This window comes from Mus musculus, chromosome 4, assembly GCF_000001635.26.
Source record: "Mus musculus strain C57BL/6J chromosome 4, GRCm38.p6 C57BL/6J".
Taxonomy (NCBI): domain Eukaryota; kingdom Metazoa; phylum Chordata; class Mammalia; order Rodentia; family Muridae; genus Mus; species Mus musculus.
The window spans coordinates 119538865-119564226 of record NC_000070.6 but is presented as its reverse complement, the minus strand read 5'-3'; the positions used below and the strand labels follow the sequence as shown (position 1 = coordinate 119564226).

Here is a 25362-nt window from a genome sequence, read left to right as displayed (position 1 = left end):
TAAAGGTTTGAGCTTATGAGTAAATTTTTATGTTTATAAATTTTTGTTGTGCAAACTTTGTTCCTTGATTTAAAAGTATTGGTTAAGGGGCTGGTGAGATGGCTCAGTGGGTAAGAGCACCCGACTGCTCTTCCAAAGGTCAGGAGTTCAAATCCCAGCAACCACATGGTGGCTCACAACCATCCGTAACGAGATCTGATTCCCTCTTCTGGAGTGTCTGAAGATAGCTACAGTGTACTTACATATAATAAATAAATAAATCAAAAAAAAAAAGTATTGGTTAAACAAAACTGGAGGGACTAGAGATTGGTGGGTTTTGAGTTACTACTGGGTTGAGGGTGGAGAAGAGAGGAAGGAGGAAGAAGAACCAAAAGGAGGAGGAAGCCATGAGAAGAGAGGAAACCATGAGTGCATGGCCAAGAAAAACAATTATCTGGGGTAAACCACTGTGGAGGGAGTCAGGCCAGCAGTTAAAAAGGTAGATTAGGGGTTATCACCCAATAATTGTCAAAGCCAAATAAAATAACCATAGTCTGAATCTCATTAATTTGTAAGCTAGTTGGAGATAAACATAAATTGGTTAAACTACATTTTGGTGCCCAATGTGGGGCATGAAAAGAATCTATATGAGACAAGGTACTGGGTAGAAAGGCACAACTCCAACCCTTCCCCCCAAAAATGTGGCTTTCAAGATACTGCTGCTTGGGACCAGCTGGACCAGCTACTAGGAAGGCTTTGCACTAGCTCAGCTGATGATAGAAAAAAAAGGCTGCATCCCAAGAGCTGCATGCTGCTCTGGAAAGCCAGCACTCTGCTTGGTGGAAAGCACAGCATATGCTGAGGCCCAAGGGAGAAGAATGGTAGCCTAGTCTGGGTCCACTGAGTCACTGTCTAGCAAGACATGCCAGCACAACCAAACAGGGAAGGGCACATGGCCCAGAGATTACTGGCAGATGACAGGGATACAGGCCTGCAAAAGCACAGCAAGTTGGAAAGGCCTGGCTAGAGCCAGCAAAAGGCCAAGCAAGGAGCCCTGAGCTAGCTGGACAGCTGGAGTGGGGTTAATACAAAACAAGGTACAAATTAAAAGTCCCAAGACTCTAAACTATTAAGGTATTAAATTTAAAAAACTATAAAAAGGCTAAATATTTTTTTAAATCTAATTCAATTATAAAAAATAAAGCCCTTAGGAAAAAATTTTAAATTAAAAAAAATGCTTTTTATATTTGGGATGGAGAGAAACAGAATGACACAACACATCTGGATCCTATATGATCTTACTTCACTTATCAGCATACAAATGGCTTTTTTTTTTTCAGTGATTACAGTTTTATATGTACTCTTTGGGAGAGATCAAGATCAGACAGACTTAGAAAAAAAACAAAACAAAAAACAAAAAAAGAAAAAGAAAAAACTAAAAAGTTAAATACTAGATTAGGGACCATAAAGCAGGTTTAAAAAAAAAATCTTTAAATAAAATTTTAAAACCCTCAAAAAAAATTCAATCTAAAATTTACAATATCAAAAAACATAGTTCCAGACAAAGTTTCTACAAGAGTTTAAAAAAATTAAATGACAACCCATATAAATACAATATATTAAAAATCCAGATTCTGCTTATTTGATGCTAACTTAAAGCAATGCCATACAATGAATTGTATGTTTCATTTTAGAGCTTAAAATAGTAAAATATGTATGCATATTAATACATAATACAATTAGTACAAGTTTATAGTTCCAACAGACTTCTGCCTTGAGTTCTGAGGGGGGTGATTTTGAGATTACACATTTACTAGGGATGATGGCTATCTTGGAGATGTCTTCACAGATTAAAATTAATGACGCTCAGATATATATGTCCATTAAAATACAGCAATCTTATGGACATTATGGCATAAAGCCTATTCCAGATGTAGTTTATGGTCAAACAGGTCAAATCATTATAAAAAGGCCTAACAGGACTTTTTTAAAAAATGCTCACGGGGGCTGTAGAAATAGCTCAGTGGTTAAGAGCACTGACAGCTCTTCCAGAGATCCTAAGTTCAATTCCCAGCACCCACATGGTGGCTTATAGCCATCTACAATGAGATCTTGTGCCATCTTCTGGCATGCAGAATATATATGCAGACAGATCACTGTATACATAATAAATAAATCTTTTAAAAAATACTCATAGAACAGAAGGGGGAGAAAACCAGACTCTTGTCTCAAACCTACATACTCTTGAACTTCACATTTATGGAACTAGCAATATTTATCTCTCTCTTCTTGTCCTCTGTCTATTATGTCCTGTTCCAGTAACACTGGCCAGTATAATGTTCCTCAAACACAGAAGAGCCTCCTACTGTGGCAATTTCTAGATCCCCTCTACTTAGAATGTTTATTCTTGACATACCAAATATGTATCTGGCACACTCCATCACTCTTCCAGCTCTTCAGACAAATGTCTGCTTTTCAGTGAAGCTTTCTCTAGGTTATTTTAGCCCAGTTCAAAATAACACCTACTCCTCTGTTCCTAGTCTCTTCCATTTCCTCCTCAGCCCTTATCAGCAACTCTCAGTGTCTGACAAATAGTTCTACTTATTTTGTTATACTACCATTAAAGAATGTTAGAATGATGCTGGCAGTATATCGAATGAATAAATGATATGGACTGCAGCATCCGGTAACTAGTAGCTGTTGCAACTAACATTATAGAACTCTAAATTTTCATTTGAAAGCCTTAAATTTAAATTAGTTTTACATTTTTCCTTATTGAGACAGGGGTCTCTAGTATGTAGCCCTGGCTGTCCTGGAACTCACTAAACCAGACTGGCCTCGACTCAGATTCTGCCTTTGCCCGCGTAGTTTAAAGGCATGAGCTATCACACCAAGCAGGTTACTTTTCAAAACCTGCTCTTCCACCAACAACTGTCCCTCAGTGTTCACTCAAAGTATAGGATATGCAAATCTAGGGAAGTTTTGTATCTGTCTGCTTTACCAACCCACTGTACCTAACATGAGATTGTATTTAGAGGGAAGGGAAAAAAAAATTTGGTAACTTAAAAAATCTGAAACCACTAGCTTGTATAAAACAACTTAACTTCTATTTTCTATATTTATTTGTTTAGTTTAATGTAGAAAATGGTGATCTAAATAACCACTCCCAGAAAAAAGTTAAATTCAGTCTTTCTTAATAATCTGCTACAAAGCAAACAAAATGTATTTTTTAATTAAAGCAAGTAGAAAACAGCTTACATTTTTAAGAAACAACAAAGTGTAGTCATATTGTTTCATGCTCAAGATTATCCCTAGAGACTAAGAACAGATCTAAATGACCTTAAAAATCTCTGTAAGCATAAATACCCCTACTCCACCAAACTGCACTACTGCACAAAACAGCAATTCTTTTCCACAGCAAAGGTGATTTATTTACTTCACTGAGGAAATGAATGAGGATGCTCTATAAAACAGAACAGTTTTATCAAGTTAGTTACTGAGTCTCACCTTGAAACTCACGGCAACATCACATGACCAACCAACTTTTCTAATGTTGGGGAGGTGGGGGGTGAGGGTGTACTCACCTTAATGAAGTTACAGATGGACAAGCTTGTCCATACAAACCCATCTGGCCACAAAGAGAATCTAAAAGTAAAGAAGAATTCATTATTAGATGCTTCAAAGTAAACGGATCTATAACTCAACTACAATTCTAATTAAAATACTGAACAGAAATCAAAAGCTAAAGGAAGCACTACTATTAAGACATGTATGAATGAAAGGTGCATGATAGTATCAAAGCTAGACAGATAAATCACATAGGAGACATAGGCACCAAAAGGTGGTGAGACCGCATAATATTTAACAGATGAGTGACAGCACAGTGTGTCCAGTGTTTGTAGAATCCTAGGCATTCCTGCAAGGTACCTGAAAGCTACTAATATCCCTGAACATGTCAGTATCTACACTCCCATCATCTCCCACACACAAAGAGTCTACAGTGAAAAGTGCCATCTTTATTGGTTTTGTATATAAAATGTCACTAATCATCTGAAGAAATAGTTGCTGTGCTCTAAGTTCAGAACAGTGTAGCACTTAAGTAAAAGGGAACTTCAATAGTTCAGATTTTGATACACTACTAAGAGTTATTTTCTTCATTAAAACTTGGGAATAATACCATCTACCTAGCTTATGTATTAACCATTACAGAGTTGTTTAGAATAAATGGATTATTATTCTATTTATTAACATGACTATATAACAATGGCAGAATACGAATTCTTTTTACTAGGCACAAAGATAATCCACAAATGCCAAGGGTTAACAGGCACTACAAAAAAATTGAAAGAGGTTAAGTACACAATGTGTAGAGTGTATGTGTGTGGTGAGCCGTGAGCAACTGAAGGGAGTGCTTACCCCAAAGTGCCTGCTCTCATTTCCAGTTCCAGCCCAATTCTACTAGGCAGCATTTTAGACAATGCTGAAAGAACTTCCCAGTTTTCAAAAGAAAAAATTCAAACCTTAATTGAACAAACTCCCTATTTTCTAAACACTACAAGAGCCAAATAAATCACTAGATTTTTTTTTATTCTAAGTTTATAATGACCTTTGTTTAAGAAACTTAATAGGTTCTCAGCAACTGACTAAAGAGACAGACATGTGGAATGGCAACCATCAGATATTTTTATTTACTTTCTGTTTCTCCACTAGAATACAAGTTCCACAATGAAAGGAATTTCTGTCTGCTTCATTTCCTTTTATCACCATAATCGGACTATTGTCATTTGTATTTATTCAAGAACATTTCTTCTATAGTTGAAAAAAAGAAAGTTAAAAGAATAGGCTGGTGATGGTCCTGCAAATCTGGCACCCTCTTTCAACTCCCAGAATCCACAGAAACTACCAACTCCATAAAAATCAGCCTCTGACCTCCACACATGTACATCTGAATGAACAGACAACTTTTTTAAAAGAAAGTTAAAATAAGATGTTTGAAACTGACCAGATCTCTAATCCAATCTCTGTGTCTTATACTTCTATCCCTACATAATTTAGGACCAAAAGCAAGTTATATCCAGAATATATACAGAATCTTCAAACCTCTAAAATCAACCTAATTTATAAACAGGCAAGGATTTCAACAGTCAGTTACAGGCTAATATCTCACGAAGACACTCTGCATTATTCACCACAAAAGAAATACAAATCAAAACCATCATCACAGCAGGAAACCTGGCTTAGGGAAGGAACCAGTGAAAACCTGACTACCTGAGTTTGACCCCTAGAAGCCAGGGTGGAATACCTTACCCACACATAACAGTTAAACAATTTATAAGTTTTAAACTTCTTGGAGTTCTTAAAATCTTGTAGTTGCTAGTTTTGCTCCTCTGAAAGCACATCAGCCAATCAAAAAGCTAAAAACTGACTTACCATATCATATACACCAGCAACTTCATTCCTAAGAAAGAAAAGCCAGCCTTCCTAACTATGTAAATCCACAGGAAAAAACTGAATAGAAAATTAAATCCTAACAACAAAGAGTAAGACAATCCAGATGCCCACCAAATGAAGAATGGTGTGTTAAATACAAAGTACTATATCCAGTACTGACAAAGGAAATGATGCCACAACCCATGCAACCTTGAAAACATTATGCAAAAGGAAAAAGGACAGCCTGGCGGTGGTGGCGCACTCCTTTAATCCCAGCGCTTGGGAGGCAGAGGCAGGCGGATTTCTGAGTTCAAGACCAGCCTGGTCTTCAAAGTGAGTTCCAGGACAGCCAGGGCTATTCAGAGAAACCCTGTCTCCAAAAAAACAAAAAAAGGAAAAAGGACAAAAAAAAAAAAAAAAACCTATACATCACGTAACTCCATTTAAACTCCATTTATACAAAATATCCAAAATTGACAAATCTGAATTAGTAGATAGATTCTACTAGTGTCTCTAGGGACTAGCAGGGAAAGAAGTAAGAGGAGGAGAGGAATTGGATACTAGAGAGTATGGAGTGTCTTAGAGGGGAAGGAAAAGATTCTAAAATTAGATTGCAGTGTTGGTTGCACCTGTGAATAGACTTTAAAAAAAAAAAAAAACCACTGATTTTTACACTTTAAATGGGTGGACTATGTATGTGAATTGTATCCTATCATATCTGTTCAGCAGTCATGCACAAATGTTTTTATTCTGCTAAGTTTTTCTGCTTCTTTCCTATACAGTACATGCCACAAAACCTTCCAAAGCTAGAATGGAAGAGACTAAGAAAATGACTTTATTAGAAAGCAATGCTCCTTGTAACAATCACTTTCAAATTGATAACCCCTTGAGCCATTCCATTTAACAATGTGTTCTGGGGTCTCCATTATTTCCAAACCATACTCTATTCACTAAGCAGTGACACATACAGACCATTACAAAATATTATACAAGTGGAAGAGGAGAATTGGGTGAATATGATCAATGTAAACATGCATAAAACTGTCAAAGAATAAAAATAATTTTTAAGGTTCATACAGCTAAAAACATATGAGGGAAGCCACTACTATTTCCTATGGATCAACTACATAATATATATCCCTCTTCTGAAACAAAGAAAAGTCCAAGAAGAGACAAGATGAGCTGGGGGAGGGAGCAACCATTAGCTTCAGCTTTTTAAGATTAAGAAGAAAAGATTAAAGTTTAAGACTGGCCTCTCTTCTTTCCCCTGTATCAAGCAGGTGATACACAAGGGAGAGTGTTTTTCCTAGCCAAACACCAGAGTTGTAACTTCTTCCAAACCCCAAACTTTACTTCCTGAAACTATATAATCAGATCACAGGCCTCCCACTTCAAACCCAATCATAACCAAGCAAGGAACAGAGGATTCCATTTCTGGGTCTATTGTTAACTCACTGACACTAACACTGAAGCGTCAGCCTTTCTCCTCTGCTCAATAACTTAACCACAATATGTGGACCCAAGTCCAAATCATGTGATCCAATAAAAAAAATACCTTTTCTTTCTCTAACTTATATATTTATTTTCATGGAAAATATGATAAAAAGTATATGAAATTAAATCATGTTATTTGTTCAAATCACCTTTATTGACATACATGAAATATTCAAAAATGTGAAAAAACTATCCACTCCCAATATATTAAGTCCTTTTAATTACTTTTAAAGGTACTCACTAAACAAATGTAGAATTAGCTTTCAGAGAGCTGAAGGGTTCTAAGCTTTAAATCTATGCTCAGTTACATTTAGAAAACTAATATGCCATTTCTCTGGATCAATTCAAAGCAAGAAGAGTCTATCATACCCTTGAAAAGTAAAATGAACCTACCAGACTTTCTGAATGTGAGAAGGAATAAATACTGTAATATATCCACTGAAATTCTGGTTCCTAGTGGGTTAATACATGCCAAACAATTTCCATCTATCTCACAATGACAGGCACATGTACATAACTTCTCAACGAAAGGAAGCTGTAGCCTCCAATATTAGAATTCATAAAGTAAAACTTACCTCCCTGCTACCTAAAATCAGTCTTTAAAAAAAATTTTTTTTAATTTAAAAAAAAAAAAAAACACTGCTGACTTCGAAAAAGAAAACCTTTTTCAAGGCAGGGTTTTTTTGTATAGCCCTGGCTGTCCTGGAACTTGCTCAGTAGTCAAAGCTGGATTCACAAAGATCTACCTAGCCTCTACCTCCTGAGTGCTAGGATTAAAGGCACGTGCCACCACTACCTGGTTGTCACTTCTATCCCGTTCCTAGAAATCCAAATTTATTAATGTCAAGTGAAACCCAAGCTGTCTGTTAATTAAAAAGTTCTATCAGGCGAATTTGATATATAAGTTAATTCAGGCTTAGGGCAAAATCATCACAAAGGTTTCACATCATTTTCAATCCTGCTCAACCTATTGTGGCTGCCTGAGGAGTTCGTTTCTAAAAACAACCAAAAAGCAATAGATATCCACAGCTAACTGGGAAAGCAGTTAAACAAATTGTAATCCTGTCATCCCTGATTCAGACCACTGAGTGAACACGAGACCCACATCAGGACATTCTCTTTGAACTGGCAGAAACACTGGATTCTGGGTAGGAACAACAAGCTGGGTATATCAACTGCAATTCTCTGAATACTCATTATTAGTTCCTAGTCTCACACACAATTTTTTTTCTCTCAAAGATGTTTGTGAACTTGAAAAATAAAAATACTACAGGCATAGTAAAACCTTGGTTCTAGTTCTACTGAGAAAGGTGGTAAAATTCGGTGACTACTGGGATGACAGCTCAGTAGAAGAGCACATGCTTAGCATGTTCAAGGCTACGTATCCAATTCCTCAGCACCATGATAATAAAACTAAATTAAAGTGGTTTTAAAAACAGCCAGTAGAAACATGAGTAGCAGACCAAGCCAAAAGGATATAATCTGGATTCATTCAAGAGGCAATCAGTCAATGGGTTTCTGATCCGGACATAATTAAAGGGATGCATTCAGAGTATTCTAAAACAGGGTGTGATTGCACAGGCCTGTTTATCCTATCACTTGGGAGGTGATATATTGAGTTCAAAGTCATCCTGGACTACATGAAGGCTCATCAGATAGGCAGGCAGGCAACAGTCAGTTAGTCTCTGTCTCTGTCTCTCTCCACTGACAGCATTACAGAGAGGGGGGCGGGAGGGAGAGGAAGGAGGGGTAAAGAAAGGCTATTATAATTAAGGCATGACTCACTAGAGGGCAAAAGAAAATCTACCCTGTACTACTTCACTAAGCACCTGTCTCTGCCACTGGAATCCTGGTTCCTAGTGGGTTAATACATGTCAAATAACTTCTATCTCACAATGACTAGCATATGTTTTATACGTAACTTCCCAAAACACTTGCTGAACTGATTAAAAAAAAATCAGATACATGTTTCAATAAATACAAAAGAATTGTGAATAAGAGATTTAAAAAACAGAACAAAACAAAGGAGTCAAATGATGACAAAGTTGGGCACGCTGGCTCATGCCTAAAACGATGACATTTGATGGCTGAAGCAAGAGGGACACTTCAAGGCTAGCCTGGCTACATAGCAAGTTCTAGTCAGTTATCTGTGTTTCTTTCCCTGCTACTGTGATAAATACACAGACAAAAGAAACTCAAGAGAGAAAGGTCTTAATTCTGGCTTATAGTTAAAGGTACAGTCCATCATGGTGGGGGTCAGAATGAAAGGAAGCCTGAAGCACCTGGTCACATGACATCCACAATCAAAGAGCAGAGAACATGAGTAAGCGCCTACTTTTTCACCAGTTCCAAACTATCAGCGCCACCCAAATAATAGCATCTCCACATACAGGCCATCTCCTTGCCAACTAACTCTCGATTCTGTTAAGTTGACAACTAATGCTAACCATCACAGACTGCCTGGAAACCTGGTCTACATATAGTGAAGACCTCACCTCAAAACAAAAAGGTGGCACAAGGAAGCTATGATTTGGATAAAATTAAAATAATAATTAGCACGACTAAATGCAATATGTGGACTTTGCCTGAATCTTGACTCAATTAAAAGCCAACTTTTACTCAACTCAACAAAAGGCACTTTAAAATAATCAGGAATTTGATTATGCACAAGAAATCAAATGGCATCCGTGAAATACTGTTAATTTAAATTGGGGGAAGGATGACCCATACCTAGAGAAATGGCTACATAGTTAAAGCACTTGATGTGCAATCATGAGGACCAGTTTGAATCCACAGAACCCAGGTAGGCATAATAGCTACCCAGCTATAATTTCAGTGCTTACAAGGAAAAGACAGGATTTTCATCAAGCAAACCTATGGGACAATGCGGTGTTCAACTGAAAGACAGTGCCTTAATAGGTAAGGAGAAGAGAGTGACTAAAGAAGACTCGATGTCAACCCTGATCCTCCATTCATCCTCCATCCATCCATTCCACACACACACACCCCACATACATACACATGAGTAGAAAAAAAGAAAATATTATAAATTACTATAATGGCATGTACAAGAATATAAATCTAGCTTCTTCTCTCTTCCCTCCTCCCCCATGCTCCATTGCCCTGTCCCTTGTCCTCCTCTTTCTCTCAACACCAAATGGTGGATGACACACTGTAGAAGGGCCCAGAGAACCTGAGAGCCCAGGATCTAGAGGTTGCCACAGCAGCTTGAATAAAGCAGCCAGACTAGTATTGGTCTTAGTGTTGTTCCAAGGAGGTAGCCAGTGCCATCGAGGGGCCACCATTTTGGCCAAGCTTCCCATCATCCCTATAAAGAAACATCCCTAACAGCTACTAGGGAAACAAGATTGGCAAGCCCTACACTGTTCCATGCAAGGTGACAAGCTGTGGCTCTGTGCTGGTGCATCTCATTCCTGCCCCAAGAGGAACTGACATTGCCTCTGCTCCTGTGCCCAAGAAGCTACTGATGATGGCCAGTATAGATGACTGCTACAATTCAGCCAGGGGCTGCAGTGCTGCCACCTTTGATGCCATCTCCAAGACCTACAGCTAACTGACCCCTGACCTCTGGAAATAGACTGTTTCACCAAGCTTCCTTATCAGGAATTCACTGGTCATCTTGTGAAAAACACACCAAAATCTCTGTTTAGAGGACCCAGGCTCTAGCTGTACCTACCACATAAGAGTTTTTAATACAAGAAAATAAAGTGAGCAGGGCGTGGTGGCACATGCCTTTAATCCCAGCACTTGGGAGGCAGAGGCAGGCGGATTTCTGGGTTCAAGGCCAGCCTGATCTACAAAGTGAGTTCCAGGACAGCCAGGGCTATACAGAGAAACCCTGTCTCAAAAAAAAAAAAAAACAAAAAAAAAAAAAAAGAAGAAGAAGAAGAAGAAGAAAATAAAGTAAGCCGGGCAGTGGTGGCACACACCTTTAATTCCAGCACTTGGGAGGCAGAGGCAGGCAGACTTCTGAGTTTGAGGCCAGCCTGATCTACAGAGTGAGTTCCAGGACAGCCAGGGCTACACAGAGAAACCCTGTCTCAAAAAACCCGAAAAGAGAAGAGAAGAGAGGGGAGGGGAGGGGAGGGGAGGGGAGGGGAGGGGAGGGGAGGGGAGGGGATTAAGCCTATTTAAAAAAAAAAAAAAAAAAAAAGCCTGTGAGTCTAGTGTAATGGCACATGCCTTTAATCCTAGCAGAGGCTGGTAGATCTCATGAGTTTTGAAGTCCGCCTGGTCTACATATCAAGTTCCAAGTTCCAGGTCAGACAGGGATACAAAGTAAAACGCTCTCAAAAAAAAATCTATTAATAATAATAAGAAAATAAAAATTAAAAACAGCACATCAACACAAAGGAAAGACACTTGAGGTATATGGAAAAAGTCCCAATTGTTAAACCCTAATGAGGATTCATTTTATTTTATATACCATGGATGGGCAGCAGTATGGGGGATCAAACCCAAGACCCCACATGTCTGATAAGTATTCTTTCACTAAACCGTATACCTAAGACCTCTTATTACTTTTTATGTTGACAGGATCTCACTAAATTGCCCAGGCTGGCCTTGAACTTATTTTGTAGGCCAAGCAAGTGAAGTCTGTGATCCTGTTGCCTTAACCTCCCAAGCAGCTAGAATAACAAGTCCACGCCACCAGGTCCAACTTATATTTTATATATTTCTGCACATACTCACTAGAAGCAAGTAGACTGAAGTCTTTGGATATTATTTATTCAGCTTCAGTATTTGTACAATTAATTTTCTTTTCTTAAATTTCAGGAAGCAAAGAATGAATATTACCTCTGAGAAAATGGCATATGTAATCAGAAGAAGAAAAAAGAGCACTCATTTGATAGCTCTATTAAAAAGGATTCTCTCTGAATCAACACTAAGAAATTCTTGTAAATCAATGCAGGAGCTGAACATGAGCCAGGGTAGCGCCTCAGCTAAGAAGAAGTATATACAATCTCAAGCTTCATTAGAAGGGCAACAGCCTCCTAAACTCTTCACTTAGTTCACACTGGAGTACTGCGCTGTTTAAGCAGGGCATATTAAGAACACTTACAAAGCTGAGTGCTCCAGGGAAAAGATTCACAATACTAGCAAAGAATTTAGAAACCAAACGTTCACAGTTGTGGTGGAGAACTATGAGGGAGGGGAAAGTGGATCTTTATGAGTTTGAGGTCAGCATAGTCTACATAGCAAGTTTCAGGGCAGCCAAGACTGTGTAGCAGTAAGATCCTATCTCCATTAAAAATAAAGGATATCATGTCAAATGTAAAAAAGAAGCTAGGTCCATTTAGCCTGAAGAAGAAAACATTTTCCAGCTTCACAGCTCACTTCTAGTATATAGACTTAGAATATTATTTTCCTGAGGCTTTCCTGGCTGTTAATGAGTATTCAAAAAAGTGAGAAAAACATTATATTTTTTCTATTCAATCATCTTGTTTTTTGTTTTTTTTGTTTTTTTTGGGTGTTTTGTTGTTGTTGTTGTTGTTGTTTTTTGGTCTTTTGAGACAGGGTTTCTCTGTGTAGCCCTGGCTGTCCTAGAACTCACTTTGTAGACCAGGCTGGCATCCAACTCAGAAATCCGCCTGCCTCTGCCTCCTGAGTGCGCCACCACTGCCCAGCCTGTTCAATCATCTTAACTACATTGTGAAAGTGACAAAGTATTGATTTCCCACAATTACTTGCCAAGCTTCAAATACTAAAGAAACAACAATAAACATTTTAATATCCTGTTATATAGTTTGGGAAGCTTCTTTTCCTCTCTCCCCATTATGCCTCATCTCTTAAGTTTCTGATTAGTCTTTCAGTCTAAAATGCCCATATCTCATATATGAAGTTTTCTTCATCAGTAGAAGCAAAACCATTACTTTCTGGTAAATCCATGGCTCTTTAGCTACACCTGCCGTTGGGAACAAACTTGACTTTTAACTGCCATTTGACAATTCCTTACATACACAGCACTCAAACTGTCCATTAAAATAATTATTTTTAAATACTTGAAGAGTTAAACTGTGGAAAAGAGAAAGACTACAGGCTCTACTGTTCCACAGAGGAAAAAAGATTGGTTAGTAGTACATTTTGCTTCATTTAGTGCTTACATAAAAGAACAGGCTATCTACCCTTTTTTCTTTTCAGACATGGTCTTAAATCTGGCATCCCTACTGGCATTCAACTCACTATGTATACAACAGGCTGACCTCAAATCTACTGCAAACTTCCTGCCTGTCTCCCTTCCTGAGTGCTGGGATTACAACACTCAGTACCATGCCATATTGGCTACTTTTCAACTACCACTGATGACAGGCTTGGGAAGGATAGCTAAACGGCCATACCTTAAGTGTTCTAGTAGGAAAGTTCAATGGTATGAATGACTAACTCAATATTCTAGGAACTACAATTTATTTATCTCATCATACTAGGAGAAAGGTAACTTGATACATACTATTTTTAGCAATATTAACATTCTTAAAATGAGCTGCCAGGCAATGGTGGCTCAAGCCTTTAATCCCAGCACTCAGGAAGCAGAGGCAGGTGAATCTTTGTGAGTTCAGTTTAAGGCCAGCCTGGCCTACAGAGTGAGTTCCAGGACAGCTAGGACTACACAGAGAAACCCTATTTCGAAAAACAAAACAAAAATTAAGATGAAATACAAAATGCCTTTTTTATGTACTACTTTACTGAATATGTAAAAATCCCTACAACACTTTGTGCACAGTAAGTCACTTGCCATTTAACATTTCTCATATACCCAATGTTGGTCCCATCAGATTCTATCACCAGTAACATCACAGCCATCAATGTTTACATAAGCACATTGATTATTCCCAGTGACAAAGTCATCTAACATTTCTCAGAACATGTCCCTTGTCACTAAGAAACAGAATTGCAGAAAGGATAAAAACAGAAAGACATTGTCTCCATCCTTAAGAGAAAATGTAAGGATCTTTCGAGTGGTACATTTTGGCTTTTAAAGCAGGATCTCACTACTTGCAATCCTGCCTCTACTAGAGTACAATTTCTTAAATCATGATGTCAACCTGGTAACCCCCTATAAATCAAAACGCCTAAATCACCTATCTCAGTAAAAAAATGTTCCTTAGACAATCAAGCCTTGAAGCACATACCATAATGCAAGCACTTGGGATACTGAAACAGAAGGATTGTGGGTTGAGGGTTTGTCTGAGCTATATACCAAGATCTTGTCTCAAAAACAGAGAAGGGGGGCTGGTGAGATGGCTCAGAGGGTAAGAGCACTGACTGTTCTTCTGGAGGTCCTGAGTTCAAATCCCAGCAACCACATGGTGGTTCATAACCATCTGTAATGAGATCTGACACCCTCTTCTGGAGTGTCTGAAGACAGCTACAGTGTACTTACATATAATAAATAAATAAAACAGAGAAGGGGCCGGACGGTGGTGGCGAATGCCTTTAATCCCAGCACTCGGAAGGCAGAGGCAGGCGGATTTCTAAGTTCAAGGCCAGCCTGGTCTACAGAGTGAGTTCCAGGACAGCCAGAGCTATACAGACAAACCCTGTCTCGAAAAAACAAAAAAAAAACAAAAAAAATAACAAAAAAAAAAAAACAAAAACAGAGAAGGGGGTGGTGAAGAAATGCTTCTTAAGGGCAATCTTGGGGGTTTTACATTCAGCATTTATGGGTGTGGAGTGTGTACCTGAAAAGGTCAGAGGGCAATTTTCAGGAATTGGTTCTCTCCTACTTTCCATTCCATGTGGGTCCTGGGGATCAAACTCAGGTTGCCAAGTTTGGAGAAAACTGTCTTTACCCACTGAGCCACTCAAGGGCATGTTTTGCATCAATGGTTCTCAGCACTTTATTGTAAATAAATAACTATGAGGCCATCAGCTCTTAAAGCCATTCTTCCACACCCCTGAATGGATTAAGTTCTTCAAACAAACATGCTAAACACTGCTTTTCCGAGTAAAAACTAGTCATCAGAAGCAATCAGAGGCACCACTATTATTGGAAGAACAGCTCTGTGGTATCTCTCAAACTAAGCATCTGTGGTCTTTGCTGGCATGAACCCTGCTTTTCACTTGTCTGTATATAGACAGATAAAAAAAAAATAAATGACCAATCAATTAAGAGAAATTAACTAATTCAATGTTCCTGGACTAAAAACATTAAACAAACATTAACAATTTTGTTTTTCTTATTAAAAATCAGCCAGAGAATGAAAGCAGGTAAGTAAATCCTTGGTCTCATTTCATTTCAAACTAGACTACCATTTCAGGTGATTTAACTGAGAAATAACTACTCTAAGTAAACCTAGGGTTTCTAGTTTGCTTCTGAGGAAAAAAATTTCTTGAAATGAACAAATTCTAATGCAAAGAAAACCTTAAATCACCTAACACACTCACAACTTGATCCATAATATTATAATCAAGTCATTTATCAAACAAATTCATCTATATTAACTTCTTAGCAAATACTTCAACAGCACCAAGCTTAAACTGCTCTTCAAAATAGTTATTTTTCGATTTGTTATACGGACCATAAAAATCAAATTTTCTGAATGAAACATGTTCACTGTATAGAAAGGTTCATAAAAAGACACATGAAATTACCCACTGTCATACTTTTCTCCCGGTCTGTTTTGTGTTGTTGCTTTGATTTCTATTCAGTAAAACTTCCTTATACACTATCAGTCTCTTCTTACCTACCAGGCAACAGACAACTGGTCTCACTGTATGACAATAACCCAGATAGATACCTGCATTAGAACCGTATTATGTATAATTTCTCTAAAATTTATTAGCATATACTTCCATTCTGAGAGAAAGGGTGAGAGACCTAACTGCTACTTAGCAATCCTTAAGTTCCCATTCTGATTCTTCCCTATCTCACCTCCAGAATACTAACAGCAGAAATGGAGTAAGAATGCTTCCAATGACTAAAACTGGACCTCATTTAACAAGAAATTGTACTTGTTAATTTTACATGAAGCTTTACAATATCATAGATACAAAAGGACTGATCATTTGGGATCTCCATGACCTTTCACTTCCATGACAAAAACCTAAAGTCTGTCCCTCACTATAACTTCCTTAGTTTTCTACTTTAAAAAACAAAAACAAAACAAAACAAACAAAAAAAACCCACAAGAATAGTAATTAAATAGTAATTAAATGACACTCTTGTCAATTGACTTCATGGGTTACCCTACCTGTATTACAGGGCTGTTTTAAGTCCCAAAATCCAACATCAATCATCATCCAGATGTAAGGTGGAAATATTTCCAAAGTACACACATGTGCTCTAACTAATATGACACATAAGTTTATGACATACCAACTGTTTCTGATGGTGTTTGCTACCAATTTATACATAAGATAAAACCATTGATCTACTTCAGACCTTACCTGTCTAGCCTGTGTAAAGTATTACAGATTCATATATCCAAGGAAAACAGCAGAAACACCAATCCCTACAACATTTATGTCCTACCACTATTCAAAGAATCAACCTACCCTTGACTGTTATGTTAACTGCTGTGACTAACTCATTCCCAAAAGTCCTAAAAACCAAGCAACAGAAACTTTAAAGTATTTTAATAATAATAATAATAAAATCTAGAATGTAAACAATAATCTATTTCTCTCATACTATAACCTCCTCCCAAAGTTTACCTCTATAAACAAACAAAATATGACACTGCTACTAAATGCCAGCAGTCTTGTGACCTAGTGAATTTCTCTCACAAATCTCACAGCTAGCAGTAGAAACTAAGATCTATTGGTGGTTTAAAAGTAAAGTCAGATCTCAGCATTAGGCAAAAGTAGATTCCAATTTATGTGGTTTTTAATATGTATACACTGGCACAAAACTTTGATTCTAATCCTATTCCACTAAGCAAGACTTTTACTGGCTGGGAAGAAATTCAGTTGCAGCTCTTAGCTTTGTAGCTTTGTACTTGTCTTAGTCAGCGTCTCTATTCCTGCACAAACATCATGACCAAGAAGCAGTTTGGGGAGGAAAGGGTCTTCCATACTGCTGCTGTTCATCACCAAGGAAGTCAGGACTGGAACTCAAGCAGGGCAGGGAGCAGGAGCTGATGCAGAGGCCATGGAGGGATGTTCTTTACTGGCTTGCCTCCCCTGGCTTGCTCAGCCTGCTCTCTTATAGAACCAAGACTACCAGCCCAGAGATGGTCCCACCCACAAGGGACCTTTCCCCCTTGATCACTAATTGAGAAAATGCCTTACAGCTGGATCTCATGGAGGCATTTCCTCAACTAAAGCTCCTTTCTCTGTGATAACTCCAGCTGTGTCAAGTTGACACAAAACTAGCCAGTACAGTACTCCAGATGAAAATTTTGACTGAAAGTCAGGTGACTAAGAAAAATCTCCTTTAGACACAGTCATCAGGAAATAATGGCCAACTCTTCAATGAGCTCAAGACTCTCCACTACACAGGACTTGAAAATAATGAAAAACAGCACAGGCAGTTGGTGATCACTCTAAACATTCTCTTGGACTATATTCTATTACACTTACTTATTGTGTGCATGTGGGGAAGAATACAGGCATGCCATAACGCCTACACAATGGTCAGAGGACATTTTGTGGAAGTCGGTTCTCTCCTTCCAGCATGTGTTCTGGGGACCAAAGCCATCAAGCTTGGCAGCACGTGCCTTTACTGACTAAGCTACCTCACCAGCTCTTTCTTTTTTTAGACTTATTGTATTCATCATATACATGTCTATGTGGGTGAGTAGAAACAGACACCAGAAGAGGGTGTTGATCCCTTAAAGTTGGAGTAAAGGCATATGCAGCACACTGGGCTTGTTACATGAGTGCTAAATTCCAAACCCTAGTCCTCATAAATGCACAGCAAGCACCTCAATCTCTGAGCTGTTTGTCAGCCGGGCATGATGGCACAAGCCTTTAATCCCAGCACTCGGGAGGCAGAGGCAGGTGGATTTCTGAGTTCGAGGCCAGCCTGGTCTACAAAGTGAGTTCCAGGAGAGCCAGGGCTACACAGAGAAACCCTGTCGACTATATTCTAAAAGTTGCTCTTCATTAAGTCTGAATCTGTCATTGAGTACTTCACTCACTAAAGACAGAAAATAAAGACAATGTGGTGTTAATAAAGATCCAATCACACCAAAATAAAATCATGTTAAATTTATGGTAAAATTCTTAAAGCAACTGAAGTCACTACAAAGTATTAGAAACTGGGTATCAGAGTAAAAGTTCTTATTGTAGTATTAAAGTTTGGCACCATGAGTCATTTGTTTTGAACTGATTGTACAAGAGTATTCACCAGTTTGAAAAAGTATTCAATTCTCATATATAAAATAGGATAGCAGCTAAAGGTACCTATCAACAAAAGGTTACTTAAAATAAGTAGAGTGCCACTGTTACAAATATAAGTACAACATCTGGTTTCTTGCAACAAAGCTATTTCCATAACCCAACAGATGGCCCACAGTAATAATGCTTTGCTGATCTGGTTATAACAAATTCTATTAAATCAAAAAATCCTGTACAGCGGATGCCTTTCCCAATTTCAGTATAAGACAATCTCTTTAGCCAAAACACTGTACTTCGGTTCTTTTTGTACACTGAAATACAGTTATGCCACCTACAATGGTCAAATGTTTTGAAAGTTATTATGAAGTGCTACTGTGATGTTTTCCTGAGTTTTGAGGAAGAAGAGGTGTCCCCCTGTGGGACTGAAAAGGTAACTGTTCAAAACGGAAACAAAATCTGAGTTAAGAGAAGACTGCAGAGAGGTAGAATTGAGTTCTGACTCTTAAGCTGAAGTTTCTGAACAGTGTCAATGAGGAAATCTACAGGACAGAAAACATCACCAGTGAAGAGCACTGTTCCGTACGTTGTTGTTAGCTGAGATACTGTCAGGACAAACAAAACAAAACACACTGAAGTCTAACTATCTACCTTGTTTTAGGTCCACATTAAAAAGGAATCCTCGTGTAATGTCAAGTAATATTCCACTTCTTCTCCAAGTGTATTCAAATCCTATCTTCATATTCTGGCCCTGCTCTTCCTTGACACAATTTATTATTTCATAATCAGTGAGCAAAACAGTATAGTAATTAATTCTGAGTTCTGAAAATAGACAGTGAAACTTCAAAACTTGGTTCCTTCCATCCCTAGCTAAGTACCCATAAGCAATATTTCACCTTTCAGTGTCCATTTCATCTGTGAAAATCTGATAATAAAATCTACTACTCAGAGATCATATAATGATCATATAATGGATGTATTCTAAACACTGTTGCTAAAATAAGATCTCAAAATGTTCATTACATTAAACACCGTTAAAGTTCTAAAGGACAGAAATATAAAATCTCTTGTTTAAACAGAGCAAACAAAAAAATTCTGCTAAGTCTTCACTCTAAGTCCCAAAGAGTCATCATAAGAATTTAGTAATTCCCAGGTTGAGTATGGTGGCTCATCCCTTTACTATACCCCAACACTAAATAGAGGCAGAGAATGACTTCAAGTTCAAGGGCAGCCTTGCCTACATTCCAAGTTCAAGGACATCCAGCGAGACACAACTTTTTTTTTTTTTTTTTGGCAAAAGAGGAGACACTAAAAAGCAAAAAAAATGAGGTTTACCCAACTGATATGGACTTCTCAGTCCCCTAGATTCTCCAGGAATTTGCATAGGGATGCTTTAAGTAGCAAAGAGTGGTGAAATTGGCAAAAATAAATAACAATAACATCTGCTCCAGCATTTCAAGTGCAGTCCTGGCCAGGTCACCTAATATAACTAACTTTTCATCCTAAAGATGTTTTCCCTACACCACAAGTTTACTGTGTAATCAAACGAGATGTATGAAATTACACATAAATCATAAAGCCCTATACATGCTTAAGGACCAATTATGACTTGCTTACCTTTAGATCCCTAATGCCTAGCAGAGCACAGTAGTTTATAAAACTAAAAATCAAGCCAGAGTTGGTGGAGTGAAGTTGGTAGAGTGAAGGGTTTAAATGAATTAAGAATGGATAAAAGAATAGTATATCCATACTGTAGAATATCTGACAATAAAAGGGACTGAGACACTAACACATACCAACAACCCTTAAAACAAGGGCAAAATTAGACACAAAAGACTGTCACGGTAAAATAGTATGATCCTTACGGGTGTGAAGGGGAATGTCTTTAATTGAGGCCTCAGGGGGCAGAGGAAGACAGATCTCTGAATTTGAAGCCAGCCTGGTCTACATAGAGGGTTCCAGGACAGTCAGGACCCTGTTTCAAAAAAAAAAAAAAAAAAAAAAAAGAAAGAAAGAAAGGGAGAAAGGAAGAAAGGAAGGAAGGGGGAGGGGGGAGGGAGGAAGGAAGGGAGGGAGGGAGGAAGGGAGGAAGGAAGGAAGGGAGGGAAGAAGGAAGGAAAAAGAAACAAAACAGAACTTTCTTCAGAACACTAGTTTCTTTTTGGTTTGTTTGTCTGGATGTTTTTCAATGGGAGTCCTGGAACTGAGACACTCCTACTCCTCTGCTTCCCAAGTACTGGAGTAAAAGGCATAGAACACTAGTTTCTTTTCTAAAGACAAACTCCATTTTTTGATCATTGAATAACTCTGATATGATAAATAATAGTAATACCAGAGGAAATCTTAACCAGCATAAAATCTCAACAGATCCTGTGAATACCTAATTTGTCACCTGTTACCTTTCTTTTAAAATTCCTTCTGGTCTAGTTCAACCATCTTTGCATTAAGGTCACTGTCTGTGATTTTTAAAACTGAATTAAGCATTGTCAACAGTACTACCTTGTAGAAAATCCTCCTATTCTTGGCTTCTGTGACAGAAATTATTTCTTGGTTCTTGTCTTAGTCAGGGTTACTATTCCTGCACAAACATCATGACCAAGAAGCAAGTTGGGGAGGAAAGGGTTTATTTGGCTTACACTTCCATACTGCTGTTCATCACCAAGGAAGTCAGGACTGGAACTCAGGCAGGTCAGGAAGCAGGAGCTGATGCAGAGGCCATGGAGGGATGTTCCTTACTGGCTTGCTTCACCTGGCTTGCTCAGCCTGCTCTCTTATAGAACCCAAGACTACCAGCCCAGAGATGGTCCCACCCACAAGGGGCCTTTCCCCCTTGATCACTAATTGAGAAAATGCCTTACAGTTGGATCTCATGAAGGCATTTCCTCAACTGAAGCTCCTTTCTCTGTGATAACTCCAGCTGTGTCAAGCTGACACAAAACTAGCCAGTACAGTTCTTCTCAGAATGCTTTATTTTCCTATTAGCCTACTTTAAAACCCCAAATTCGCTGGGTAGTGGTGGTGCATGCCTTTAATCCCAGCACTTGGGATGCAGAGGCGAGCAAACTTCTGAGTTCAAGGCCATTCTGGTCTTGTGAGTGAATTCCAGACAGCCAGGGTTATAGAGAAACCCTGTCTCAAGGAGGAAAAAAAAACAATTCCCCAGGTTTTCCCACTATACAATATCCCCCCACCTCCCTGAAAAAGATTTACTCAAGTGTTTTACTACCACTTACTGTAGGCCCATCACTGCAAATCCACAGCTCACCTGACTACCCACTGTAAATGATAATCAAATGCATAGGTAGGAACCTACCTAAGTCACTTCATGATTATAAGACATTAAGATGAAGACTTAATAAAGTAAATACATGTAAGAGCTTACAACAATTGTGGGAATGCTTTAAAGCATTCAATAAATGCTATTGTTTTATTTCACAACCAGTTTCTTATGTCAGACTATTATTCCTAAAACTCTCCAAGAATACTCTGGTCAGGCTCCCATTTCCTGCACACTCAGCTGACATAGAGACCTTCTTCAGATACGTCGTTTCGCTGTCTTAAGAAAGCATACAGCAAGCCGGGCGTGGTGGCGCACGCCTTTAATCCCAGCACTCGGGAGGCAGAGGCAGGCGGATTTCTGAGTTCGAGGCCAGCCTGGTCTACAGAGTGAGTTCCAGGACAGCCAGGGCTATACAGAGAAACCCTGTCTCAAAAAAAAAAAAAAAAAAAAAAAAGCATACAGCAGCCTACCAAACCAAATCTGTCCTGACAGATCCTCCCCAAGGTACCCTAGCCAATCTTGTAAGTACACATATTATTCACCAGTGCAACACTCTGTGACAGTCCCTGTAATCTTCTAAACACACTTGCCTCCTCACCTTTTTTATTTTTTATGAAAATTCCTTTTTCATACCACTTATTTGGTTGCACTATTTCACATATAAGTCTGCTGTTATTTAATACACAGAACTGGTGCGTATAAAGCTACTTCTCCATAAGTAGAGACAACTTCTACTCCTTTTCAACAGAAGTTGAAATCTTAGCTCATAGCACTGTATTTTACAGAAGTATACAAATGCTGACTGCTCTGCTATAAAAATGTGCCTCAGAGAATAGCAGAACATCTATTTCTCACTGCCCCACCCATACTTAGTGTAATGAAAACAGATAGAATCTGTATTTCAATACTATTATTCTACATAGAAGGAAAAAGGAAGAATGTGCTGTCACTTGTATCAGATAAATAGGGGAAAGGCACTATCAAAAATACATTTTAGACTACAATGTAGGCAGTTAGAGTAGTAACACAGTCTGTAATTTCAGTACTTGGGAAGTGAAGGCAAGACCAAGAGTTCAAGGCCAGCCCTCACCACACTGAATAAAAGGACACCCTGGTCTACTTAAGACTATCTAAAATTAAGATGAAAAAAGGGAAATCTTCAGTTTGAAAAACAGGAGAATATTGGAAATTTTCACATCGAAAGAGTGACTTCAAAACAGTAAGTTTTATTTCACCCAAACTAACAAACTGAAAGCCAAAATAAACAATCTTGACCTCATCCACAAAACACCTAATAAAGGCATGAGAAACTCCCTAGCAGCCCACAACAGAGAACACGGCCCACCTCAATTCCAATATTAAACCAAACAGGGAAGAGCTTCAAGTTCACCTAAAACAAAACACTCAAAAATGAAATCACATCTACATAGCCCTTCCTATCATAAAAATGGGGATCACTTGGAAAAAAAATAAAGCAGCAGCTATCGTTTTCTCCATAAATACTATGATTTTAAAAAGAATAAAAGAAAGGCGTCTGTCACTGCTACTGTAAAGAGAGCAATCTGTGGTCTCCCAAGAGCGAAACACAGAAAGATGTAAATGTTAACCTGAAAGAGCTTAAAGGGAGATGGGGAGGGAGACATGTATTTCAAAACAGTGTTAAAAAACAGAGCCCAATAGTACCTAGTGCATTTTAGAGATGTGGAATAAAGAACTTTCTGCAAAAGCAGCAAGCAGGACTACCTAGTCCTTCTACTAGAGAAAAATCTACGTATATTACACCCAATAGAACATGCATGCTTTCTCACTAGGGTACAAAACACAAGGAAAAACTAAAGGCAAATAAACAGTGAAAGGTGAAAAGAAGCCCACCAGTTTCGAGCGCCCCGACACGACTCATTCAGAAATGTAGCAACAACTTGAGCCCTGCATCAACACAGACTAGAAAATACTAGGCCACAGTGACACAAGAAAGTAGAATAGAGAAAGGAAAACCGTACACACCAACACATCAGTTGCAAGCGCCTGCTCTCTGGAGAATTAAGCAGTAGAGAAGAGCAAGAGCTACTGGTACTGAAAAGATGTCAATTAACTAAGATCTGGTCGATCCCCTAGTAGTCTCAATTTCCTAAGAGTACAACTCTTGATTCTTCCATCAAACAAGTCATCCTCGGCAAAACAAACTGACCTTAACACCTTCCCCACGCTGCCCGGAAGAAATCACGGGGTGGAGGGGAGTAAAGCAGGGCGGGGGAAAAAAAAAAAACAAAAAACATCTCAACCAACTGCAAAAAATGGAGGGAGTGGGAGGGACGGGGCACTACCACGTGGGCAGGATGCAACACACGCAGGACAGCAGCAACACGTCCGCATGCGAAGGCTGCCTTTCCCCCAATGCCAGAGAAGGGCCCGGGGACAGGATGGGAGAGAAGGTGGGACCCTCGCCCCAGCCATTTCAGCCCCGCAGGGCACCCGCGACCCACAAGGCAGCGGCCGCCTTCCCGGCAGAATAGCGCCTGGAGGGCGAGGAGGGGACGCCGCATCGCGCCGGGAACAGGACGAGCCCGGACCAGGTGCAGGTCACGGAGCGACGAGGGCGCGACTGTCGCGGTCCTCCGCGGCCCCGGCATCCGCAGCGCGGGCCCACCTGGGGGAGGGGCGGGCGCGCGCGGCGTCGGGCTGAGGGGCAGCGGCAGCTGAGGAGTGGCGCCGCGGGTGAGGGAGGGCCGCCACCCGGCCGGCCCAGCCTGGCGCCCACCGCCGGCCACAGGGAGCGTGCGCCGAGGACGGCGAGCGCCGCTCGCCCAGGGCAGCCCCCGCCCGCGTCCCGGGAGATGCCCCAGCCCCGCCTCCCCGCCCGCCGCCCCAGCCCCGACGAGACCCTGGCGACGCGTGCTCACCTCAGGCTACGCAGGCCGGGACGGCCCGGCCGAGCCTCCGGCCGCTGCGTGCGTCTCCGTTCCCCGCGAAAGGTCCCAACGGCGCCCTCAGAGAGCGGCCCAGGCCCGGAGCGGCGCCGAGAGTGGCGGCGGCGGCGGCAGCGGCGGCGGGAGCAGCCAACATCCGGGGCCGCGCACCCGGAACTACTTCCCGACCCGCTCCCTCCCACCCCCGCCTCCCGCGACGTCTCAGCGCTCCCGGCCCGGCGTCCTCGGCTCCACGGCCCGCCCCGTCGTTGCTGCGCGATGTGCGAGGGATCCCTCCGCGGGGACAAGTAGTGCCTCTGAGCTCCCGCGGCTCTGCCTGCTTGCGGCCAGCGGGAACCGGCGGTGGGCGGTGCGGAGCGCCTTGCAGTGTTTGCGCCTCGGACTTGACAGCGGCTGGCCGAGGCGGCCCCGGCCCCACTCCCGGGATTCCAACTCCTGAGGAATGCGCCTCGTGACCTCCCCGCCTTCCAGCCTCTGCCTCTGCGCGGCCCCGTCAAGCACCCAGCGCGGATTTTCCCGGCCGCCACCGGGGCGCTTTGGACCTTGCTTGGGGACACGCGTCCTTCGGAATGTCAAGAACCCGGGTTCGAGGCCCCTCCCTACCCAGGCATGTCATCTTGTCATTACCCCTGCCGCGTCATCCTCTCCATCTCAAGTTAGCTGGCCAGGTCGTGGCCTCACTATCAACAGGTGGAGCCTTTAGTAGGGTTGTTCAGACTTCTGGTAAACTTTGGACTTTCCCTTTGGTCTTCCCTGGTCCTACCTCTGAACTGTTAGCGTTGACAATCTGTGCTATCCTGTTACACTTGGTAGGTATTTGCTGCGCAGAAGCCGCGTTAAGTCACGTACTCTTCCCTGCAGCCTCAAGAACAGCAAGTGAAGAGCAGTTGCTCAGTATTTGGACATTAGATGGTTAGATGGATGTCAGTGAGTTTGGTTGATTGAGAAAGCAAA

General features: G+C 40.4%; 1 protein-coding gene across 4 annotated transcripts in view; it reads right to left on the bottom strand.

Moving 5' to 3' along the window:
- Foxj3 (forkhead box J3) overlaps positions 1-24566 on the bottom strand; it is an 89459-nt gene extending 64893 nt beyond the window's left edge. For 2 of the 4 annotated variants that reach the window (NM_172699.3, NM_001290696.1), the window contains exons 1-2: positions 24382-24566; positions 3564-3624 (exon numbers count right to left, since the gene is read on the bottom strand). In NM_172699.3, coding sequence (NP_766287.1) covers positions 3564-3607 — 44 coding nt within the window. In that variant the 5' untranslated portion in view covers positions 3608-3624; positions 24382-24566. Of the gene's footprint in view, positions 1-3563; positions 3625-20837; positions 21892-23669; positions 23810-24381 lie in introns of those variants that run through there. The other 2 variants (XM_006503017.4, NM_001357177.1) reach the window with 2 other exon arrangements.
- Between the last annotated feature and the right edge of the window lie 796 nt (positions 24567-25362).